At 44.1% G+C, this 23,978-nt stretch overlaps 1 protein-coding gene across 1 annotated transcript; it reads right to left on the bottom strand.

The window, feature by feature from the left end:
- TRMT9B (tRNA methyltransferase 9B (putative)) lies at nucleotides 1-23,198 on the bottom strand. The gene is made up of 4 exons (XM_033160581.1): nucleotides 23,034-23,198; nucleotides 6,857-7,011; nucleotides 4,513-4,686; nucleotides 1-1,876 (listed from the first exon to the last, which is right to left on the bottom strand). Exons 1-4 carry the CDS (start codon nucleotides 23,075-23,077, stop codon nucleotides 843-845), a joined length of 1,407 nt encoding a protein of 468 aa, XP_033016472.1. The 5' UTR covers nucleotides 23,078-23,198; the 3' UTR covers nucleotides 1-842.
- Nucleotides 23,199-23,978: the final 780 nt, after the last annotated feature.

Genomic DNA, 23,978 nt, shown 5'->3' on the forward strand with positions numbered 1-23,978 from the left:
TTTTATGTTATGTCTGAATGTAGCAAAAAAATGTTTAGGGGAAAATCAGCTTGGGTTCAAGTTGCAAAACAGGTCTCTTAGGCTGTTTCCGTCATCATTACTTGAGTGAATATGATGAGCACAGCCGATAGCCTCAGTTTATATATGTATCACTTCAGGAAACAGTGAAAGACACCCAGAAAGACTCCTTCTATGGGGCATGTTTGATTTTCTTGGACTCTTCTTACATCTCTTTTTATCCCTCTTGTTGTCTTGATTTTTCAGTTCATCCCTGGCTCTCAACTCACATGTCTCTAAGATTCCAAAGGAAATGTGGGCACCCTCGTTTTACGGTGTCCTTTTCGCTACAGTGAAAAATTATCCTATGTATGTACAGTCTATTTGGATAGCAACATTTAAAAAAAGAAAATAGAAAAGCAACATAAAAAGCAAAAGCCTTCAAATACGATGTGTGTGCTCCTCTAAGCAAAAGCCCAGCAAGTAAAAGGCATGCAACATATTTCAGTGCCAATAGGCTAAGGGTTGATCTTTTCATCGGGTGAAAATTCATTCACTCATTTTTGGGTAACTAAAAAAAAAAAAATGCCTCGTTCCTCATCTTACAAAAGGCTTTATATATAAAATGTTCTTAAAAAACGCAAAACATATTTCCTAAAACCAATATAAAACTATGATGGGTGTTTGCAGAAAGCCTGCATTTCTGCAAAATGTCAAGTACCCTTTTTCACAATGACATCCTTATCCACACATTTGTTCCCATGCACACAGAATGGGAGATCAGATGGGGGGGGAGTCTCTAAAATTCCATAGGAAGCGATATCTGAAGCCCTTGATTTCCAGAACTACGCATGCTGTTGTTCACCTGCTTTCTTCACAATAATGCACCAGTTACCATGATCATAGCTTGAACTTATTATGTGAACCTCAGGCACGTTATCCTCAAGCAGAGAGCACAGCTCCCCTTCCCGAAAAACATGGTAATAGCGCATGAAGGCTTTTGTATCCTGACCACAAGCAACTCGGTCTGCCACAGCCACAGCCGCATCTACAATAGATTCACTGGAGCTCGCCGATGAAGTCCTTTTAAAGTGTTTGCCCGCAAAAGAATGACTATTGCCTGGCGGGATGTAGCCGTTGTTTACATTTTCCACAGAGCTATCCAGGAATGACATTTCCCCATTTTTACTTTGAACTAAAGCAGGTGGCTCACCATTGAAATCTCTCAGCGACCTTGAGGCCGCCAGCCATTCCAATCTTTTGCACTCCATATGCTTCATAAACACGTCATCATAATTATCTAGTTGCTGCTCTTTCAGCAATGGTCCCCGGCAGCCTAAATCTACACTGCAGTTCCTCGGTGGCTGAATAGAGACGGCGTTGTTTGTCCATCCAGCTGTGCTCTTCAAAGGCTGCATCTTCTCATTCTGCTTCCCCAAGGCAGACTCGTCTAGTGATCTGGAGGAAAACCAGGAACGAAAAGATCTCCCAAGAGCACTGTAAACTCGTTTCTCTTCCTCTTCAGAGATTTTCACACAACAGGCTTCAGCTAAGCAGCTGCCAGTCCTCTGGGGATGTTTCTGGTCAAGGCTAATAGGGTAGCTGTATTTGGAACCCATTAGCTGGTCCGGCGGCATGGTCTGAGATGTTACGGTATGAGCTGCAAGCTCCCTCTTACACGCATCCTTGCAGCGTTCAGAAAGCAACCGGGAGCAAAGGGCTTTGTTCCATGGAACAAACACATCTTGCTTCTCAAAATGCCGATTCTTTTGTTCCATGGCCCACACGTAAATCATCATCTGGCCTCCAGGTACCAGCACCCTGGCCATTTCTTTTATTGCTTTGATTCGCCTTTGTTGTGTGGAGAAATGGTGAATCACTGGAGAGAGAAGCAAAATGATATTTTACATTTGTGGATGTGGGGACTCTGCGCGAAAAATATTAAAATACTGTGCCTTTTACATGTGTGTCAATGCAACTTTACAAGTGAGATTACAATTTTCACATTATTTTTGCACCTAATGAATCATTTCTATAATGCTGAATATAAACAAATGTTTTAGATATGATGTTAAAAGCCCAGCATCTCGTACTCTTGCCCTGTAGGCTCTATCTCATGCAAGGCTAGGAGGAGCATGGGGAGTGGTCTGAAAAACATCCAAACATCTAGTCTAGGAACAGGTTCTTGGCTGCTGTGTTACAAGGCTTGATCCTCAGCCTATTTTAATGACACACCAACTAGCCATGTTTATCTGCAACACACCCAGGGACATGATCACTTTCCCCTGCTAGTATATCAAGCCAAACCACTCTCTTCACTGCTCCCCGAAACAAAATGAATTATTCTGTGCTGTTCAGGTACGAGGGAGGAATTGCACAGGTGTCAGCAAAAATAATTTACTGTTGCAGAAATTTCCAGATTCAATCCCTGGCACTTCCAGTTAAAAGAATTAGATACCCTCTGTTGTTCCTAATGATTTTAGAAGTACCGGTAGTTGATAGGAGAGTAAGAGAAAATGTAGATATAAAAGGGGTAAAGGTGGGACATTAAACATATAAAATAAAAGTGTTTGCAGACGATATGGTTTTAACACTGGAAGACCAGAGGAGTAGTGTAACTAAGTTACTTGAAGAAATTGATAATTTCAGCAAGGCTGCATGTTTTAACATAAACAGAATGAAAATGTTGATTAAAAATATGGATGTGCAGGCAAAAAATGAATTGGAGACATTGAGTGGTTGGAAGTCCAAAAAAAGTGAAATATTTAGGCCTATGGCTTACTATGAAGAACCCCAATATATTCCAAGATAATTATATTAAATGGAAAGAAGTTTAAAAAGACTTGGAAGTATAGGGGAGAATGAATTTATCTTTTCTAGGAAGGATTTCAACTATAAAAATGAATGTGTTGCCAAATATGTTATTTTTATTTATGGCAGAAGGATATCTCTAGATTTATCTGGTTGGGGAAGAAACCAAGAATTAAATATAATATATTGATTGACCCTAGGGAAAGAGGAGGCTTCTCACTGGCAGATTTGCATTTATATTATGAAGTAGCATGTTTGTGCTGATTAAAAGATTGGAGAAAGTTGGAGAATACTCAACTGCTAGACTTGGAGGGGTATGGTGTTTAATTTGGTTGGCATGCATGTCTATGGTATGGTAAAGCTAGATTACATAATAATTTTATGAATCATGTAATTAGGAAAAATATTTATTGAGTTTGGGGGAAATACAAGAACCTGCTAGAAATGAAAATACCTTTATGGCAACTACCCATCCAAGTATTATTCAGTTGTGTATTTTGTACTTTTGTATTTTTATAAATAAACTTTTGTACTTTTATAAATTCATTATTATTATTTTTAAGGATCAGGTAATGGGTGACTGAAAGACCTCTGCCAGAGATCCTGCTGCAAATCAGCATAGATCAGTGGTTCCCAATTAATTAAGTACTATGGATCCCTTATTTATCAAAAGCCAAGCCATGGACCCCCTTTTGAAATTTTTTGATACATCTGTGGTAGTTTTTGTTATGTGAATGGTGCCACGGACCCCCTGAGAAGAAGGGTTTGGATTTGATATCCCGCTTTATCACTACCCGAAGGAGTCTCAAAGCGGCTAACATTCTCCTTTCCCTTCCTCCCCCACAACAAACACTCTGTGAGGTGAGTGGAGCTGAGAGACTTCAAAGAAGTATGACTAGCCCAAGGTCACCCAGCAGCTGCATGTGGAGGAGCGGAGACACGAACCCGGATCACCAGATTACGAGTCTACCACTCTTAACCACTACACCACACTGAGTGCATTACGCAGACCCCCTGGGGATCACAGACCACCAATTGGGAACCACTGGCATAGATAATACTGAGCTGGGTGGACAAATAATCTTACCTGCTATGAGGCAGCTTCCTGGTGGGGAACTTTTTTCAGCTAGATTTGATTTAAATTTTACATTCCATTTTTCCAATAACAGATGCTGAGCTCCAAGCGGCTCACAATAATCACACTGGCTAATAATAATAATAATAATAATAATAATAATAATAATAATGCAATCAGAGCTGCATTTCCTTCTGGGCAATGTTACAAAGGTCATGTGGATGTGGTGGGTGGGTCGACAGGCAAAGTGGGTGTAGCAAGAAATGCAAATTTTACCTTTGTACAGTTTCTACGCAAACTCATGCACCCTTCTGTATCCTCCATCCACAGAAGGAAGAGCCATTATCAGAGTTCTGGGACACATTCCAGCCAGGGAAAAGCACTTGGGGGTGAAAAAGGACTGTAAGGGCTGTGGCCTGGAGACAGGGGGTGTGGCCTGGGGAGAGGTCCAAGGGCCAGATAAAAAGGCCTGGGGGCCACATTCAACCTCTGGACTTGAGGTTCCCCATCCCTGCTCTATACTATTCCTATTCTGGACAAAGTGAGAAAACAGCATTGCAGAAGCACACATTGTATAGTGAACATATTTTACTTCCCCCCCCCCAAAAAAAACATCCAGACTCTCTTACCTCCCACAGAAATGATCGCGTTGAAGCACTGACCCCGGAAAGGAAGATTAAGGTTATCACAGATCATCACTTCGCAACCGTTATTTTTTGCAATCTCTACCAAAGAACCGCAGTAATCACATCCAAGATTATACAGCTGGCTATTGACACCAAGGTATTTTCCAGTCCCACAACCTTTAAAAATAAATAAATAAGCACACTCACACAAACTCCAAACATGGTTACAGAGGGACAAAACAATCTCTATTTGTTCAAGTGTTCAGCTGACATTGGAGCAGAGTAAAACTGTGTGTTCTCAGGGTGAATATAGACCACTGAAACAGACAAATACAGTGGTACCTCGGTTTTCAAACGTAATCCATTCCGGAAGACCATTCAAGTTCCAAAACGTTTGAAAACCAAAACCTCAATAGCCGAGAGCTAGGCCTCAGGATCTTGCATTCAGCAGAAGCTGTGTGGCACGTTCGACTTCCAAGGCGTGTTCGAAAACAGAGGCATTTACTTCCGGGTTTACGGCGTTCGGAAACCGAAATGTTTGACAACGGAGACGTTCGGAAACCGAAGTACCACTGTTATCGTTTCTTACAAGAATCGCCAGTAAATATACGTTTAGATTGCTAACATCACGTTAATGCCAAAGCTGTCTTCTTCAATCCACCCTGCACTTACAACTTTAGGGGACTCCGCATCCATCCACAGAAACAGCTGGAGTCAATTCCTTACCTATAGCTCTCTTCATTCTAGTGACATTCTACGTAAGCAGCAGTCTCATTACTACAAGTGTCATTCTGAATATCCTTCAAAGCTACTTGGACAAATAACTGGGTTTTAATATGATGTGTATGACATTCTGCCCTAATTCACCTCTAGTCATGGATTATGACTTAGATGGATAGGATGTAGATGAACATCCCCATCTGCACTCAGAGATGCATCCCAGGCAATCCTATGGATGACTATTGGGATACAGATGTGCATTCAGATTAACATTAACAATAATACAGCTGCATGAAGCCTCCATCACAGATCTCTGTTGCTGGATTGCAGCATTCTTCCATAAAAAATTACTGCTACTCATATGTCAAGCTTTAGGAGTGACTACAAAACGTATCTCCTTCCTGTGCATAGGTTCAAATCCAAAGCCAAGAAAAAGTAGCACTATAATGCAAAACCATTCAAAGAAACCTTTTCAAAAAGAGTCTGAAAACTGCTCCAGGCAGTGATGAAGAATAATTTCTGCCAATTTTCAGCCGGAGAGATGCAGGGAAGCAGCAAAAGGGACTAGTTTACTATAAGGAATTCAGATGAAATACTTCCGATTGCCTTAAGAAACAGCCCTGAGTCTTTCTGACCTGCTAATAGTGTTAACGAAAATACTGTCTCCCAGTCACTACAGATTGACAATGGAGCATCTTAAATAGTAAGAAAGCAAACGTTCATAGCAGAAGCCTGCATACTTCTTCAAGCATACAGTACTATTGAAAAACAAGGCCGCAATCCAGCACACAGTAGTAGTCATTGTCATAGTAATATGATGATAACATTTGGCACTTTGGGGGATATTCAGTCTGTTTCAAATGTTTCCATAGTTGTTCAGTTTGCTTAGTGCTGGGTAGGGGTGAGGTATTGGGGTGGAAGACAAGACAGCTCAGCTAACGGGGAGGATGGTTGGACAGGTATAAGCTATGTCACCAATCCATCAGTTCTAAAACTGCAGCGGTGTTCCAGGTCAGTAACCGGCAACCATCTTCCATCCAAGATTTAATCGTAGAAAGGGATGGCCAAACACTACCCTGCTCACCAAACCCCATCTGAATTTTGCAAGAATCCCCACGTGGTTTCGCCCACCTCCACCACCCCGCTTCAAAAGCAAAGAAAAAGATTGCCACTGCAAGGAGGTAACCAGAAGCAGGAGGCATCCAGGCTATTGGTCAACAGGCCAGCCAGCCCACCCGTTCAACTGCAGAAATTAATTGTTGCTTCTGGGCACGCTCACAAAAATTTATCCATTAACATCACCAGAGAGTGATGCGTGTAAAAGAAATGCTTGCATTTGAGCTGTTCCCTTCATCAAAGTGAACACGAAGATATTGTGGACTCTTGTCACCACATTAGAGCTCAGGGGTGGAGTTTATGCAACTTGTGGTGGATAAATAAATAAACGTATAGTCCCCCCCCCCTCCTTTTTATGGGACTCAAAATTTAATAGATATGGCAAATCGTAATGTGTACATAACAGGATGTAAAATCATCTATGTTCTTAAAGTTATAAGGATTCTTTATCTTGTCTTTCTATCTGTATACACAGACATACATGCATATATGCACACAAACATACACGTACCTATATCAGCAACGAGGCTGCCTGGCTTTTGCTCCAGGAGAAACTGTCGGACGCGAGGCCATGCTTTGCCCTGCAGATCATTGAAATAGGCAGCTGTGCTTTCATAGACGTTGTGCACATGTTTCTTTTCTAGCTGGGAAGCCTCATGTTCCATCCTTCAAGAAACAAACAGACCAAACCATGCACTGAACAACATGTTCCCAAGTTAAATTCCAAAAAAAGAACAGCCATGAAGAGAGGTCCAGTCTCAATATACGGCAGGACAGGCTCTTGCAAGAACTCCCCTTTGAAAAGTTACAAGGGAAGAGAGTTCCCAACTTTTCCAAGCAACATCTCCCATCCAACCATTTCTACATACAAAAATGCATTCTTCATTTGCCTCCCAACGTCTTACTTTGGGTAGAACACTGCTTGTTCTCTCCTCTCAGTCACCCTGGTTAGCAGGCCTCCCTTTTTACTCTGCAAGTGCTGCCTGCTAATAGCCACTTGCAGCAGAGTGTGGTGCTACAACCAGATCACTCCAGGAGGCAACATAAGCAACCCACTCAATGCACCACCACGTCTCCATTTGCTACTATTTCGCTCATTTCCTATGTTACTATGGTGGCACAGTTGTCCCTGTTTCTATGCAAGTCAGGCTTCCACACTGCTGCTATTAAGATACCAACATTCCAGCCACAAACAGGGGAAACCCTGCTTAAGAGGGGGTTCCATTCCGGGCTGCTGCACGTGTCATCGGGATGTGCACTAGCAGTGATTCCCCTGTTCCACCCCTGCCCCCTTTTGGGTAGGGATTTCCCTGTACAGTCACTTGGACTGTTTGATTAGGAGCCACTTTGAAGACACTGGTTTGGACAACTCGCCTAGTTGCTACTTCCCACTGCCTCTCCTCCCATCCATTTGCAGTACCGAAGTGACCTCTCTGGGACTCCACTCCAGATTTGTGTAGTGTTTACTCCTTAGCCTTTTCTTCTCCCGAAGATGTCCTGTAAGGCAGTGTTTTTCAACCTTTTTTGGGCAAAGGCACACTTGTTTCATGAAAAAAATCACGAGGCACGCCACCATTAGAAAATGTTACAAAATTTAACTCTGTACCTATATTGACTATATATAAAGTAATTTTTCAATTTTTCCCACAGCACACCAGGCAACATCTCGCGGCACACTAGTGTGCCGCGGAACAGTGGTTGAAAAACACTGCTGTAAGGCAGCGGGTATGGATGGTTCTTCGAGGTTTACTGCCAAAGCTTTTCTCACAAATGAGTGTAGCTGCAAGGCAGCAGAGGTTTAGGGTCAGAGATTTCCTTCTCCTAGATGGACTACTTTCCCAGGTTGGCAAACCCTATTTGCCCCTCACTTCCCTTTACACCCCGTGCAGAAATGGCCTTCTTGACCGTTGGACCCGCGATTGGTCTTGTCCACTGAGTCCACCAGGGTCTGTCTTTGCATGCAGGGGAAGTCCCTAACTGAGGTGTGGCCATTTCTTCTTTTCATCTATTCTCCAAGAATGAGCTGAGCAAACTTAAGTTTATTTCATGGAGCCCGAGGAGTTTAAATGCCCAACTGCCAGGGCTGCAAATACTTAACTGGAGCTTTTTTCCCGGTGTTAAAAAAGGCCGAGGCTACAATTGCCGCTTTACCCAAGAAAAACCAAAAGCATGAAAAAGCCACTACCTTTCTTTGGCCAGAGAAAGCTAAAGCTTGTTTACCCAATCGTCTCCAAGGAATCCAACAATACATAAAGAAACACAGGGGAGGGTGTGGCTTTCGGGAATTATTCAGAAGCACTAAAGCATACATCATGTCTTAATTTGCACAGACCTCCACAGACTGAATGCCTGGAACCATATATTTTTAAAACTCCTGTACTATCTCCACTGCTGCTTTTATAGTCCATTAGTGTTACAGTTTAAACTAGCACAACCAGCAGAAATATTTGATTGCTAAGGATCCCCCTAAGCAAGTTTGCAAGACTATTGGGCTGCCGTGTTGTTTAGGAGTGAGGGGATTCTGGGGGGGGGTGTTATTGATATTAATTTTTTGTATCTTATTGATAGGTCTTATGATTTATGTGGAAATTGTTCAATTTGGTTGTGCTTTTTGATGCTTTATTTATTGTTTATGACTGCTTGTGTTATGCTTGTAGTTAGGTTTTTTAATGTAATGCTGCTTTGAGCATGGTGGGAACTATGGAAAGGCAGCATTCAAATAAAATTATGTATGTTTGCTTAGAAGCAAATCCCACTGATTTCTTTTATTATTATTATTAAAGATTTTCTTGATTTACAAAGGTAGTGTAATGTCTCTCTCGTATTTTTTCCGTGATTTGTAAAAATGTTACATGGAATCCCACTGATTTCAATGGGACTTGTTCCCATTCAAGTATGTAGGACTGAAGTCTTCTGTCTGGTTCCCTGTATTTTCACTTTTTGCAGTGAGGGAACCACCAGAAGGCCCTCAGAGCTGAACCTCCAGGCTGAACGATGGGGATGGAGACACTCCTGCAGGTATACAGGACCAAGGTAGTTTAGAGCTTTAAAGGTCAACACCAACACTTTGAATTATGCTTGGAAATGTAATGGTAGCCAATGTAGATCCTTTAGGACTGGTGATATATGGTCCTGGTGGCGGCTCTCAGTCACCAGTCTGGCAGCCACATTCTGGATTAATTGTAGTTTCCAAGTTTCCTTCAAAGGTAGCCCTAGTTTTCACATTCAGCGCAATTGTAAACCACTTAAATTCTCCTGTGGCCAAGCCTGCTTGATTTCAACAAACTCGGTAAGAACAAGCCTTCATAAGTGGTTTGTAAATAAAATGTGTTGTTTCCACTGCTTTAGAACCCTTTCCTTTCATTCATGCATGTCTTGAACAAGAATAGAAAGCGCATAACTGCAAACCACTTTACAAAATTGCCAGCTTCTGCCAACAATGCATTATACTATCTTGGCTGAAGGTTAAAGTTTTCAAGCAAAGCCCAAAGTCAACACAAACTTGACTTCCGGCGGCGACGCCATCGCCGGGTGGTCGAAGGCTGCTTCGGGTCCGAAGCGCCTTGTCCATCCCGGGGGTTAGGAGCCGCGCTACCGCAGCGCGCGGCTCCGGTTGGGGTGCGGGAAGAGCGTCCCGCACCCTGGGCTCCCCGGCTGCGCCCGCGGAGGCTCCGAACCCTTCCCCTGCCCCCCTGTAAAGGGGGAGTGGGGGTGAAGGGACAATGGAGCCGGGCTTACGGGGATATGCCCCAACCGGGATGCAAATGCGGCGGCAAAGCCCGCGGTGAGCGTCTAAGTTCTACCTGTGAAGAATGGAGCTAAAGGAACCCGGTGGTCGTGAGTAAATAATCTTGGCAGAAATCGTGTTTTTGGAACGATCCGGGGGGAAGGAGAAAGGCAGCCTGCCTCCCTCCCTTCGAGCCTAAGAAATTAACCAATTTGAGGGATTGCTGCCACAGAACTGGTTATAAAGTATTTAAAATCGATACATGAGACTGGCAAACTTTTTTCTTGGGAAGCTAACTAGCGGAAAATATCTCTATTTAAAGTTGCGGTGTTTGCGCTCCAGCTTAGGAAAATGGCGACGAACAAAGAGACAGGAGAAGAAATATGATACCCACTTCCTCCTCCTCTGCCAGTATGCTGGGTTTCGTCCTTGAACTGGTATTGAACTCTGGACTAACAGATGAACAAAGGCTCACTGCCTTGAATGTGGAACTACTTTACAGAAAAGTCAAAGTCTTGTGTGGGGGTCTGAAATGGAACCAACTGCCCACAGAGGAGGCTAACAAAACTTTTGACACTTTGGAAGAAAATCTTGTCAAAGAGCTGAGAGGATGGATGGAAAGATGGAAAGAAATGAGTGAGCTACTTCGGAGAAGAAATTCGCTTGCTGGGGGTGGCAGCCCCAAGGCGATGTCAAGATTTGTTATATCCAGTCCCCGAGGTGTGAGCTCGGGGGCCAGGGACAGAGAATTAAGGTATTTACAAGAAGAAAAGGAATGCTACAAAGAACCGGAGAAGCTGAGAGAGGGAGAGTTGGACACCTCGGAGCTCGTGGCAAGGAGAGCTTTGGACTATGCCTGGATCTGTGGACGTTTGGAGAGGGAAGATGCATGGAAGTTCAGTGCTGATGCCATCAGGAGAAGAAGAATGGACAGAGGGGGTGTGGGGTGAAGTATTAAGCAAAATCTAAAGTAATCTGTTATGGTACTTTGAAATTGGAGGGTGAACACTGTCAACAATAGTTTGTTTTATTATCTGTTTGAACATGAAAAGAGATATTTCAAGTTTTTATGTTATTAGCAGCAGTTCAAAGGACAGAAGAGATAGATTTGATGAGGATGATCTGTGAGGATTTATGAGGATGTAGTATAAATAAAGTCGATTTAAGTGGTTTAAGTTTATAGATTAAGACGATTAAGATTAAGATGAAGATTAAGATGAATGTTTTTCTTTATATATATAATTAAGTTTAATTTTTTAAATGAAGAGGTTAAAAAGTAGATTATGGATATAAACTCGAAGGTGAAAAGGCAGGGGAAGTCAACTGTCAAGATTGGAAAAAGAAATTTTTTTTTGAGATGTCTAATTAAGAAGGAAAATCATGGCAATTTTTGTATTAGATGTGTAATTGTATTTGTTTTGTATGTGTATAAATGTAGGTGTGGTTAAGGTTGTATGTGGTTATAAGTAAAAATGTCAATAAATTCTTATAAAAAAAAAAAACAAAGTCAACACAAACTTGATCCAAAAGCGTACACTGGAATTTCCAGAAGAGGGGCGGCTGATCTCTTTGGGTAGTGTGGGAAGCCTCAGTTGATCCTGATCCCATTGCAGACTGCAATGAAGGACAACTGATAAAAGGCATTGAAGAAGAGTATGTCAAAATTCTTGGAGAATCTCAGATATAAATTACAACAAAGCTCCTCAACTACAGATTGCATGACCCAAAGCGACACAGAATTAAAGCAACAGAAGCTTAGAACTCAGTCTTCAGAACTAGGTGGCTTGGACCTCCCTGAGGATCAGGTGTGACACGTGATATCCATGAACTGGTTCTTCTAAGATACTTTTTTAAAGCAACTGCAAGAGGACCAATTTGGATTTGGACCACAGCGCTGGGGAAGCAAGGTTTAACCCTTCTCCCCTGCTATGGTTGGGACCAGTGAAAACTGAAAATTGGCCAACTGGCAACTTCTTGTTTGTCATATATTACATAAGGTCAAGTGTAGGTAGCAGCTTAACTTTTTTTACTGCATTATGGGGAATGGGGGAACTACGAGCTTCTAGATGTTGTTGAATTCTAGCTCCCACCATCACAGATCATGCAACTGGGGCTGGTAGGAGTTGTCATTCAATATATGCTGATTTTATTCTGTGAACTGTGCTGAAACCTGCGGTTATAGGGCAGTATAACAACAACAACAACAGACAGACACCAGGTTGGCACAGTTTGTTCTACACTACCATCCAAGTAGAGTAATTTTGGCTTAGCTCAGCAGCCAGTCAATATTCTTCTTCCCCTCGCCTCTCAGTACATGACAGAAGACTCAAGAAATGGGGGGAACTGGTTTCTCATATCAGGCTGGGCTCTCTGCAGCAGAAAAAAGCAGGGCAAATTTCTGGCACAGGAGGGTGGCAGGGAGTTTGGTTGTCTCTATCACATTACACTTTGGAGCAGGCAGAACCTTCTAATGTTTCCAAAGCTCAGAACAGTGTAAGAGATCTTCCCCAATGGAGAACTTGGGGCAGGACGGAGGACTGTGTGCTTCTGAGCAGCATCTGACAATGTCAAATGCTTTCAGCAAACTGGCAATCAGGGGCGAATGAAGGCTAACCAGCTGCGCACACGTTGCGCCACTACATACGGCGCATGTGTGGCGTTGCTACGTACAGCGTATGCGTGAGACACCGCACATGCGTTGTATGTAGTGGTTTGCCGCTGGTGCCACCTGAGTGGTGTACGGACGGTGGTGGGATCCTCAGCTCGCAGCTGTACTGGCGACGGAGGGATCCCACCACCACCACCCGTACGGCGCTCCGGAGGCGCCGACGGCAAACTGCTATGTACAGCGCATGTGCGGTGTCACTACGTACAGTGCATGCATGCGACACCGCACGTGTGTTGTACGTAGCGGTTTGCTGCTGCCCGAGAACCGTACGGATGGTGGTGGGATCCTCTGCTCGCGGCTGCGGAGGAGCAATGGCAGCCCACCGCACCCAGGGGTGGTGAGGTGAGCACCCCCGCAGGGTGCCTTCTTGTCACCCCTCCAGGCATGGCACGCAGGGTGCACCACCACCACCTTCCCCCCCTTGCAACACCACTGCTGGCAAGTGGGTTTGAGAAGGCTTGCTAGTGGCCCTCCCTGAAACGGCTGCTCTACAGGAACCACCTTCTCAGTTAAACCAGAATTTGCTCTCTCTTGTTGCTTGCTTGCAGACCATTTCCCTTGCTGTTCCCCCTTAATGTCGTAACAAGGGTGGAGAATTGGAAGTAAGGTTGAAGGGCATTCAAGTGCCTTGCGTCTTGAACAAGCCTTCTGGTAGAATTCATCTCAGTTTGATTTTTTGAACCAGTTATCGGAGCTCATCTTATTTTCATACAGTGCCTAGTGGTTTCAGGGACAAGATGATAATGATTAATTATCAGCAGCTTGTTCCTTTAGTGTTGCTTTAGTGCACAGAAATGCTTAAGGACATTGTTCTTCCACAAGGACATTTGCTCTTCCATACCTTCTAATATTCTGTTTCCCTTATTTATTCAAAATTATTCTATGAGTTGGAAAGGGAAAGATGCTTAGCCTCTCTGTGAAGTAAAAGCACATTGAGTAGCATGAATACTGTTAATATTTGTGAGGCTTTTCTTTGAGGAAATGAGTCATCAGGCCTGAATGTGTAATTATAGCAGAAATGCATTATTCTTTGTTCACTGAGAGGCTATAACTACATTTCACCTCCCCCTGCAGAGCTTTGGGGTGGGGGTGGGGTGATTAAAAAAACAAAACTTACCACTAAATCCCTAAAAGTTGGAACTGTAACTTCATGAAATATCAGTTTCCCACAGGAAACCATTCTGCCCATCCCCACCTCCATTAAAGTTTAAATAGCTTAAGTTTCAAAGATGCCTCTTAAATATATATATATATATGTTAAAGGCAATTTTTTGTTGTGAGAGAAAGATGCAATAAATATTAAATTTATTATGAATAACATTAACATGTGTGCATTAATAAACCTACTTAGTATCTTAATTAAAGTGATATCCTAAATACAATAATTATGATATGCATAATTTGTATTTATTATTATCTTAAGAAGATTATCTTTCAGTATAATCAATTCCCATTGTACTAGGTGCATTTTGCGAGCAGTTTCTGAGCTTTGGGCACAGTACTGCACCTAAGATTTCACATTAAAACTGCAGAGTGGAAGAAAAGAAGGACCTTTTTCTGCCTCCCAGCTACGCTCTGAAGACTGGAGAAGAGACCCTCTTAAGAATATTAGAGGGGTGGGCAGGAGAAGGATTAGACCAGGCTTCCTCAGACTCGGCCCTCCAGATGTTTTTGGCCTACAACTCCCATGATCCCTAGCTAGCAGGACCAGTGGTCAGGGATGATGGGAATTGTAGTCTCAAAACATCTGGAGGGCCGAGTTTGAGGAAGCCTGGATTAGACCATGTGAAAAATGAACATAACATTTTAGCTGCAGCTCATTCATTTTCAGCTTTGTATTCTTGTTCTGAAAAAAAGCGTGCCTAGACATTCGGTTGTTGCGCCCATAACCTAAAGTGCCATTTAGCTCCTAGCTTTCGTATCTCAGTTTCGAACACTGTTACCTTTGTCTTAATGCAAATCAAGAGCAAAGACTGTATTTCACCCAGTAAAATATATGGTTTTATTGCAACTTCATTATTCCAATACAAAAATCATTAAAATGATTCCAATTTTCTGACAAGAGGTCAAAGGTGGAGAGGCAGGTACTTCAGCAAGAGAAATACACCCAGTACAATTAAGAAAGATGGGCGCTCTAGAGTTTGGAAATGCAGATTAGACTCTGGAAGAGGGGTGAAGGATGCATATACAAGCCAGGATCTGTCCCTCTGGTGCCCATCTGGAACCGCTCACTGCTAACATTGTGCCAGAATACCCTACGTCAGGCACGTCCAACAGGTAGATCATGATCTACCGGTAGATCACTGGACATCTGTGGTAGATCACTGGTAGATCAATGGCTCCCCCAAAGAAGCTCAACAACTTTGGCTCCCCTAAAAAAGCTCATGTTTTGCCCTGCACCCCTTTTCCTTTTCTCTAAAAAAAAAGCTCAACAACAACTTTGACCTGAATGCCTAAAAAACGGGGCTTTCCTCCCCAAAAACGCTCAACAACTTTGACCTGAACCCCCCAAAAGGGGGTAGATCACTGCCAGTTTTTAACTCTGTAAGTAGATCACAGTCTCTTGGGAGTTGGCCACCCCTGCCCTACGTCAATAGAGAAGGAGATTGGAGATTTGGATCCTGTGAAGCAGTCATTTCAACTCATGATCCTTTTTCTTACCCATCTCTGCAACAGCAGGTCCCCAATCCTAATGACCAGCAGTGTGTTCAGCTTTTGTGGTACAGGAAGGAGCTAAGGCATAATTTAAACACAGCTTTGCAGCACAGACTCAATGCAGTTATTTAAAACTCCATAATGGAAACCAAAAAGAAAAAAAAAGAAAACCTTGTTGGCATCTGCTCATTATCATACCAACTTCTTCAAATACAGGAGTTATAGAACTTTGGTTATCAGAGTTTAGATAATCACACTCACAGAGGTGTATACTGCACTCCACTTCGCGAATTGGGAATACTTTAATGGTTTCTTCCAAGCAGAGGTCACGCTCAGAGCAGAGAACACTGTTGAGTAGTTAAGGCCAATTGAGGAGGATGATTCATAGCAGTTGCCTTTAGAAGCCAGCTGCTCAGTGTTTATGCTCTTCAAGAGGAAGACTGCAGTTCAAAATGGCCCAAGACTCTCAGGCTACAGGACGATAATTGTTATTCCCCACAAGTCAGTACTGGGGCCCTAAACCACTCCATTATGATCTACGGTGAGTTTTGCCTTGGCCAGATGTGGACGGACCTCCCACACAACCCAAGGCATGGAAGGAAACTTAAAACTAACCAGGGCATAGATGCTAAACTTCATAAAAAATGATATGTAGGGATGCAAATTTAGGATTTAAATATTGCGGAAGGCCAGTGAAGTAATTTATAATGCAGAACACCCCAGATGAATTCTACCCTGTTTTGGACATTAGATAAAGTCCTATCTCCGATGAAACAGGGTGACCCTGGTTGAGATGCTGATGTGGGGTGGAAATCATTATGTTCCAGTTCAGTAAGAGAAACCATTGAAAAGAGACTGACTGCCCCAAGACAACCCTTGCAACTGAGCCCGATCTAGGTTCCACCTTCCCATTATCCACGAGTGCCTCAGCCTAATGACAAAAATAAACAAATTAATTGAATTAAACTGCCCCCCTTGCCCTTTAAGGGCCTTCACATTTTCTGCCTGAGACACTTCATGATAGAACCAGCTGCTCTCAACAAACTCCACTTATAGGATTCCAACTTAGATACTATCACTTTTTGCATAGATCAGTCTTTTCCCCACTGGCTCAGGTACTGCTACGCCTGGGAAAAGGTCCAGCCTGTTCACGTCACACCTTCTGCTGGCTCACAGAACATCACAACTCTGTTCAGAATTCCCAGATTTCCATCTTTTTCTGGAAGAATTTCTGTGTCTTCAAAGGGTTAAGGAGTGGCAGAAAGCTAAACTGCACAGCTTTACTCATCACTCCGGCTGGATCTAGACACATCAAAGATGTGTTTCAGTTAAAACGTGTTGTAAACTCATATAGGGAAATCCAGTTGGGAAAGAGGGGACTCCTTTCCACAGCGCCGCCTGGTGTCACAACGTTATATCGCATATACAACACATATAAAACGCTTTTTCTTTAGCTGAGTCCTCCGTCTCTATGCTGGGAAAACCTGCAACTCTTTGACTCTGCCAGTTCAGCTTTAAAGTCACATGATAAGCCTCCTTTCCATTGAAGTGAGAATCCAGTAGGAATTTTATCAACATACAAGATTAGAATTGTACCCCAGAGTCCTAAAGTCCGCCTGTCTGCTAAGATTTTTAAAATTATGGCATGAACTGCATTTCTTTTAACAATTTTTTTGATGAATTACATAATTGATGGGGTTTATTTAAAGCAGCAATTATAGTTGGTGCTTATTTTTTTTAAAAAAAAAAATCCATCCTGTTCACAGCAAGATTAAAAGTACTGCAATTATTCTTTGATGTTGCCAGGCTAATTAAAAGTGTATTTGCCGCCACTGACTTTTTAATGTGAATGAATATATTACCTCCTGTGGATGAATCATGTATTGAAGTATCCATCACAACTTCCAAACCATTCCATTGTTTCCTGATTAGATTTTTATTATCCCATGAACTAAAGTGGAATTAAATATTAACAACAGAGCACTGAATTTGGTTCTGTATCAATGAATTATTCAACGCGCTATTGTGTGTCATTATAGATACATGGTAACGTTTACCAGGTTTTGGATACAATCTCAGACTGGGTTGTTGTTCAGTCGTTCAGTCGTGTCCGACTCTTCGTGACCCCATGGACCAGAGCACGCCAGGCACGCCTATCCTTCACTGCCTCTCGCAGTTTGGCCAAACTCATGTTAGTAGCTTCGAGAACACTGTCCAACCACCTCATCCTCTGTCGTCCCCTTCTCCTTGTGCCCTCCATCTTTCCCAACATTAGGGTCTTTTCCAGGGAGTCTTCCCTTCTCATGAGGTGGCCAAAGTACTGGAGCCTCAACTTCAGGATCTGCCCTTCCAGTGAGCACTCTGGGCTGATTTCTTTAAGAATGGATAGGTTTGATCTTCTTGCAGTCTATGGGACTCTCAAGAGTCTCCTCCAGCACCATAATTCAAAAGCATCAATTCTTCGGCGATCAGCCTTCTTGATGGTCCAGCTCTCACTTCCGTACATTACCTTTGTCGGCAAGGTGATGTCTTTGCTTTTTAAGATGCTGTCTAGGTTTGTCATTGCTTTTCTCCCAAGAAGCAGGCATCTTCTAATTTCAGACTGGGTACTGTAAGTCTAACTGGAGGACTGGTGGAATTGGGGTGGCAGATGCTGCTGAGAGAATTCAACCTCCTCTAGCAGCCCAAGTAGGATGGCATTCCAAGATCCCCTTTACACCACTGTGCTTGAAATTCCAGGTGGTGGTCGTACCAGCAATTCCAATCACACCGAAAGACTGGGATTCAATCGCTAACAAAGTGACTATTCCATAATAACAATTTTATTATTTATACCCCGCCCATCTGACTGGTTTTCTCCAGCCACTCTGAGCGGCTTCCATATATATATAAAATAATAACAACATGCCTATTAATATGTAGAGATCAGGAGTGGAGCCATAAGGCTCCCACTCTGTCCCCCTCCCCAGTGCATACATACATTTTTACACCGTTTTACCATCTGTGCAGGGCTTGAGACATATCTTGGGCAGCAAGCAGAATAATGGTATAAAGTGCTAACCCCCAGACAATCCATCATTTGACTACATCTGCCCTCATGTTCATTTCATAACGACAGTTATTCAAAGCCCTGCAACAGTCAGGCTTGTGAATTATATGAAGTCGGACAGTGATGTCTCTGCCGCAGGGGCCATTGCTAAGTAATTAACAATTCTGGTGAAGATTCACCCAGCCTGCTAATTCCAACTGATTAAATATTTTGGCATTTTTACCAGAGAAGCGACAGGACATAAAGAGTCCTACAATTTTCTATTCCCCCCCCCCTTTTCTTGTCTCCTGATTAGAACATGAGCAATTATAGGAAAGTGTTGATGGTTCGTTTTCTTTTTTGAGCTAGGTTTTTAGCCTGCTTTTGCAAATACTCTCACGCATTGCTTGCCTCTTTTCCATGCCTGTTTTGGAGTCTCGGTTCACACATTCAGAATTGTAATCAGCTGCATGGTTCACATCACTCCAGGCAAAGGCAAAGTAATGATGGTGCAGGAGGAATTTTATCCTCCATACCTTATCAGCCCTAGAAGCAATTCTGAAATTATTCTGCTCACCTCTTCACTTGTGCATCAGAAAACGGCGCAACTGCTCAGCTTGGCAATATATTTAGAGGCCTCTCCTACTGTGGAACAGAAAGGTCCTCCATGCCTTTTGCCCTCAACTGGCTTCTACATTTCTATTGCATAGCAAGCACAAAAAGAAGATAATAGGGCAGGAAGGACACAAGAATCCCATAGCCAGAAATGCTAAGAGTCAACATCCATTTTGGCTCCCCTGCCCCTTCCATTAACACAGATCGGAGTGACTGCTTGTAGACAGATAACACCTCCCATTACTTCATCTGTTTCAGCTCCATCCATTTCTGGTTTTCTCCCTCCCAGCCTCCATCTCTCTCTCTCTCCTGGATCTGCCCCAACCACACAGCTCACCACAATACTGGCTCACCATATAGCAACCATTTCTCCTCTATATCTCTCTCTATCTCTCTCACACACAGAGAAGAGAAGAGGCAGCAGTTCTCAGAAGGATCGTCTAGAGCAGTGTTTCCCAACCTTGGGCCTCCAGCTGTTTTCAGACTACAATTCCCATCATCCCTGACCACTGGTCTTGCTAGCTAGGGTTGATGGGAGTTGTAGCCCAAAAACAGCTGGAGGCCCAAGGTTGGGAAACACTGGTCTAGAGAGCAAGAGTTGTGTACCCACAGCCAGCCATTCAATATTTGCCAGGCGCAATTTGCACCTGGTTATCAGCCATTTGAGACCAAGTGAAGATGCATGGGCAACAGGATGGCGTCTGGTGTCTCCACCATTTGGAGGTGCATGCCGGGGGATGCATGGATCTGGACTGTTTTCACATACAGTACTAGCAACACATCCTGTAGAATTCTATCTATGGTATCTTACCTGCACAATCAGAATGAATTTCAGGAACCAAACAAAATTGTATTGAAAAATACAACTTTCGGGGCATATTGCCCCAATATGACAACTAGGCATTCCGTTTTGGTGACTGTAACCCTGGTTTAAGGAGCCATTTGGTGTCCAGCTGAGTTTCTAACACTACCCACAGCATCCAGAGGGCCACATGAAATTGGGCCAGGGGCTCTATGGGTACATTTAAAGGGGGGTTAGTGTGAACCAATGCAAAATAGCAAAAATCTAACTATAAAGTAGTCTTGACATGATACAAAATTACATCAAATAATATTAGTAAAGTACACAAAGTGTTTGACAGTCATTGCACACATTGGCCAGGATGTTAGCAGAAGCAGCAGGTTTACCTCTGAGCAAATGGATAGAAATCTGCCTGCACAGTTTTCCGTAAATGGCCACTAGCTTAAAAGTGGGCAGAGACAGGAGAGAAATAAACTGTACATTTTTATAAAAATGCTGATAATGCAGGCAAGGGCTACATGTATCACGTTCTGCATTAAAGCTGAACATGAAAAATGTCACCCACTTACTTCTGTATTTATTTTATCAAGGCATTTCTATATTGCACTTTTGCAAAACATCAAGATGGTGCACAAGAATGACAAAACATTCAAAAGCAATGCGAAGCAATCATTAAAATGGCTGGCTACTCCAGAGTCATTTTAAACAACTGCATAGGCCTCTTGCCATTTTAAAAAGTCCTCAAGAAATGCCTGAAAGTCAAAAGTGAGGATGCCTTCCAAATCTCTGCTGGAAGAGTGTTCTGCAGTGACACTCAATTCCTGACTTCTAGATGAAGCCAGTCCAGACTGTGTGGCACAGAGAGCAACTGAAAGGGTCCTACTCCTCAGACTGAACTTTTTACATCCTTGGGACTGTAGTTTTTATATCCACAGGACCAGATGTTCAGAGCATGTCAAAAATACTAAATACTACTACAGTGGTACCTCGGGTTACAGACTCCACTAATCCAGAAATAGTACCTTGGGTTAAGAACTTTGCATCAGGATGAGAACAGAAATCGCACGGCGGCAGCAGGAGGCCCCATTAGCCAAAGTGGTACCACAGGTTAAGAACAGTTTCAGGTTAAGAATGGACCTCCAGAACGAATTAAGTTCTTAACCCGAGGTACCACTGTGTAGTATGAGAACCATATAATTGCATGTATCTGTTTTAAGTCAGTGCAGGAAGAGAAAGCACCAGAAAGATTTTTTAAAAAAACAAACATAATGTGTGTGTTTTTAAGCACTGAATTTAAAGAACTTGCTGAGGGAGAGAAATCTGAGTTAGGGAATTCCATCCAGCTCAAAAATGAAAGCAAGGGACTCTATACAGAGTATTTTAATAATATATTATAACAAGATGCAACAAATGTTTTCCTAATTCTAGAAGCCACTATGCTCTGTCATCTCATTATACATACTTTCATTATAGAATAATTATGTGTTGTTTTAACTGCCGTATCTACTGTCTTGGATTTATGGGTTTGCCTTTAACAAATTTCCTTTCACTCCTCAATGATTCCCCCACCACACCCAATCAGCTTTACAAATATTTCTCCCCAAACAGGATGGTTTAAACAGAAGTGCTGTGAAGCAGCCTTAAAAGAAAGAAAGAACATGGAAATATATAGCTGCTGAGAAACTGGATGAGAAATTAAGACGGGAGCATATGGGCACCATGTTCTATGGAAGGAAAATGGTGCACAGATATGCAAACACAAAAGTGCAGGCTAGCAACAGAAGGGGAAGCCAGCAAGGCATCACCTGGCCACCTGCTACTCCTGGCAAAGAGAGCAGCACAAACACACCCACATGCACGCAAGATCACTATCACATTTCTGTCTGGAAATCAAATCCCACCACTGAACTAGACAGGGTGAAATTATTGCACCTGGCTTCTCCAGCTGGACTACATTTGCATTCCCTTGGCACCTCTCATGATGACACTGCTGATAATTTCCCCACATGAATATCACTTCTGGGGGGGCACATTCACCATCACATGCAGCAAACCCATGCCCATTCTGGCGGCTGTAAACATGTCAATACTGGCACATGCATTCATTACGCAGGAAGGCATGGGTCTAGCCAGGATTTGGGGGGGGGGGCAGGCCTTTTGTTGGAGAGGGCAGAACCTCAGTTTGCTATGTATTTTTATTTTTATTGATTGATTTAGGGGGGGGTGGCAGCTGCCACTCCCTGCCCCCCCACCTTGGCTAAGCCCATGCAAGAAGCTTCACATCTTTTCCAATGCATATATCATATCCATGCAGGGAAATTGGCAGGAGACTTCAGGAAAACAAAGAGGTTGAAAGAATGAGACAAAAACTGAATGCAACCGCATGAAGTTCTCCAAGTCAGCTGAGAAGGCTGAGGCAAGATCAGAACAGGATGGTTGCTTTTTTAAAAAAACAGTCTCCAGCCATGAGGATGCTACAGAGCTTCAAGAACAAAACAAGCGAGCCGCAAGGCAAGAGTTACCCACCCACTTCTCTTCAAAGATCTGGTCTATTTTAAGGTTTATTTATTTATTTGTTCGTTGCAGAATGCAAAACAGCTACAAAAATCGAAGGAGGGAGGTCGGGGGGCCACTGCTGCCGTCCTCATGAAGACCTTTCAGCCCCAAATAGCAGAGAGGCGTCCAGGCAAGTGGTGAGGGGGGGAAAGGGAGAAGTTGTGCCGAGCGGGATGGCATCTTAAATCAGCATCTCTTTTGAACTGTTGAACAGGGGAATAACAGGAGTTTAATGGACGGGTTTAAACATGCACCAGCGGCGGGGATCGTCCTGCACGTGCGGTGTGCATAGGCAAAGCATATGCAGGCAAGCAGAGGAAGATTTATTCTTTAGCCAAACCGACCATGTTTCCCACCCACCCTCACCCCTTTCCACAGCCTGATCCTAAACCTGTCGGGAAAGTAAACCTCGCAGCGTGCAGCGGCACTCCCCTACCCGAGTCCACTTAGAACAGTCGCCCCAACTCTTCGAAGCGGGAGAGTCGGGAGGGCGCATTGCCAAAGGGGGGGGGCGGGATTATACAACGCTTCGGTCGCTCTACCGTATGCATCCTAAGAGAGCTGCCCTGAGAAGCCGCGGTCTGCCTGCCAAGCGTCCCGAAGAGCCGCCTCGTTTCCCGCCCTCGACCCCGTTTACCTGCACCCGCCGGTAGGAGGCAGGGTGGGCGAGAGCCGCCTCATGCGCCTCCTCTATCCGCCGCGCGCCGCAGGCTGCCGGCCGAGAGCAGCAGCAGCAGCAGTACCGCCACCAGCCGCCGCCGCAGCCTCTGCATCCTGCCCGGGGAGAAGGAGGAGGAGGAGGCGGTGCCTAACTCGGGCTACATCGGGGGCTGCGAGGCTCCCCTCGGCGGCCGGGCTCATTCCTCCTCTCTGCCCCGTTTCTCCCTTCGCGCCTCTCCGCTGGCGCGAGGGGGCGCGGAAGCTTCTGCTGACAAGATGGGAAGGTGACGGGGAGGGGGGGGGGACTAGAGAGGCGAAGGCGGCTCTGGCGCTCAACGAGCAGGTGAGAGCGCGCGAGAAAAAAAGGTCCTCCTCGGCACGACGACGCAGGCGGAATGGCGCGCGAGAGGAATGCGAATAGGCAGCCGGGGAGGCTGCTGCGGGAGGCGGGGAGAGACGCCAAGGGCGCGGCGGGGAGGGAAACCGAAGGCAAGGGCAGCAGACTTTGTGAAGGCGAGCCAGGACAGACCCAGGGAGACGACACCCAAGGCATTTGGGTACCTCAGGTGGACCCCACCATTGCGCCCTGGCTCCCTGCCAGGGAATAAGGGGAAGGGCAGATTTACATCAGAAGGGGGTGGGGATGAGGAAGCTTGACATCGAAATCTGTTGTCCCAGTGGGTCCTGCCACCTGAGGTGGGCACCTCACCATGCCTCATGGGTGGGCCGGCTCTGGGCAAGCTGCCTTGCCTCACTGGGTTGCTGTGGGACTGGGTTGCCAAGCCACCATTTAATATTACTGGTTTGCATCCCTCCTTTTTCTCCAAGGAGCTCCAGGTTCTCCCCCTCCTGATTTAATCCCTCACAATCAGTACTATTTTTCTATTTTAAAAAAAAATGGTGCCAGAACTCACCTTGAACG

The sequence above is a fragment of the Lacerta agilis genome, chromosome 9, assembly GCF_009819535.1.
Source record: "Lacerta agilis isolate rLacAgi1 chromosome 9, rLacAgi1.pri, whole genome shotgun sequence".
Lineage (NCBI taxonomy): Eukaryota > Metazoa > Chordata > Lepidosauria > Squamata > Lacertidae > Lacerta > Lacerta agilis.

Bases quoted from the DNA above. Each gene is read 5' to 3' on its own strand.
- TRMT9B (XM_033160581.1), bottom strand. From the start codon at position 23,077: ATGAGGCGGCTCTCGCCCACCCTGCCTCCTACCGGCGGGTGCAG. The intron at 7,012-23,033 runs GTAAACGGGGTC...TGTTTCTTGAAG, and splicing joins CCTCCTACCGGCGGGTGCAG to GATGGAACATGAGGCTTCCC. The intron at 1,877-4,512 runs GTAAGAGAGTCT...TTCTCTCTCCAG, and splicing joins CGCGATCATTTCTGTGGGAG to TGATTCACCATTTCTCCACA.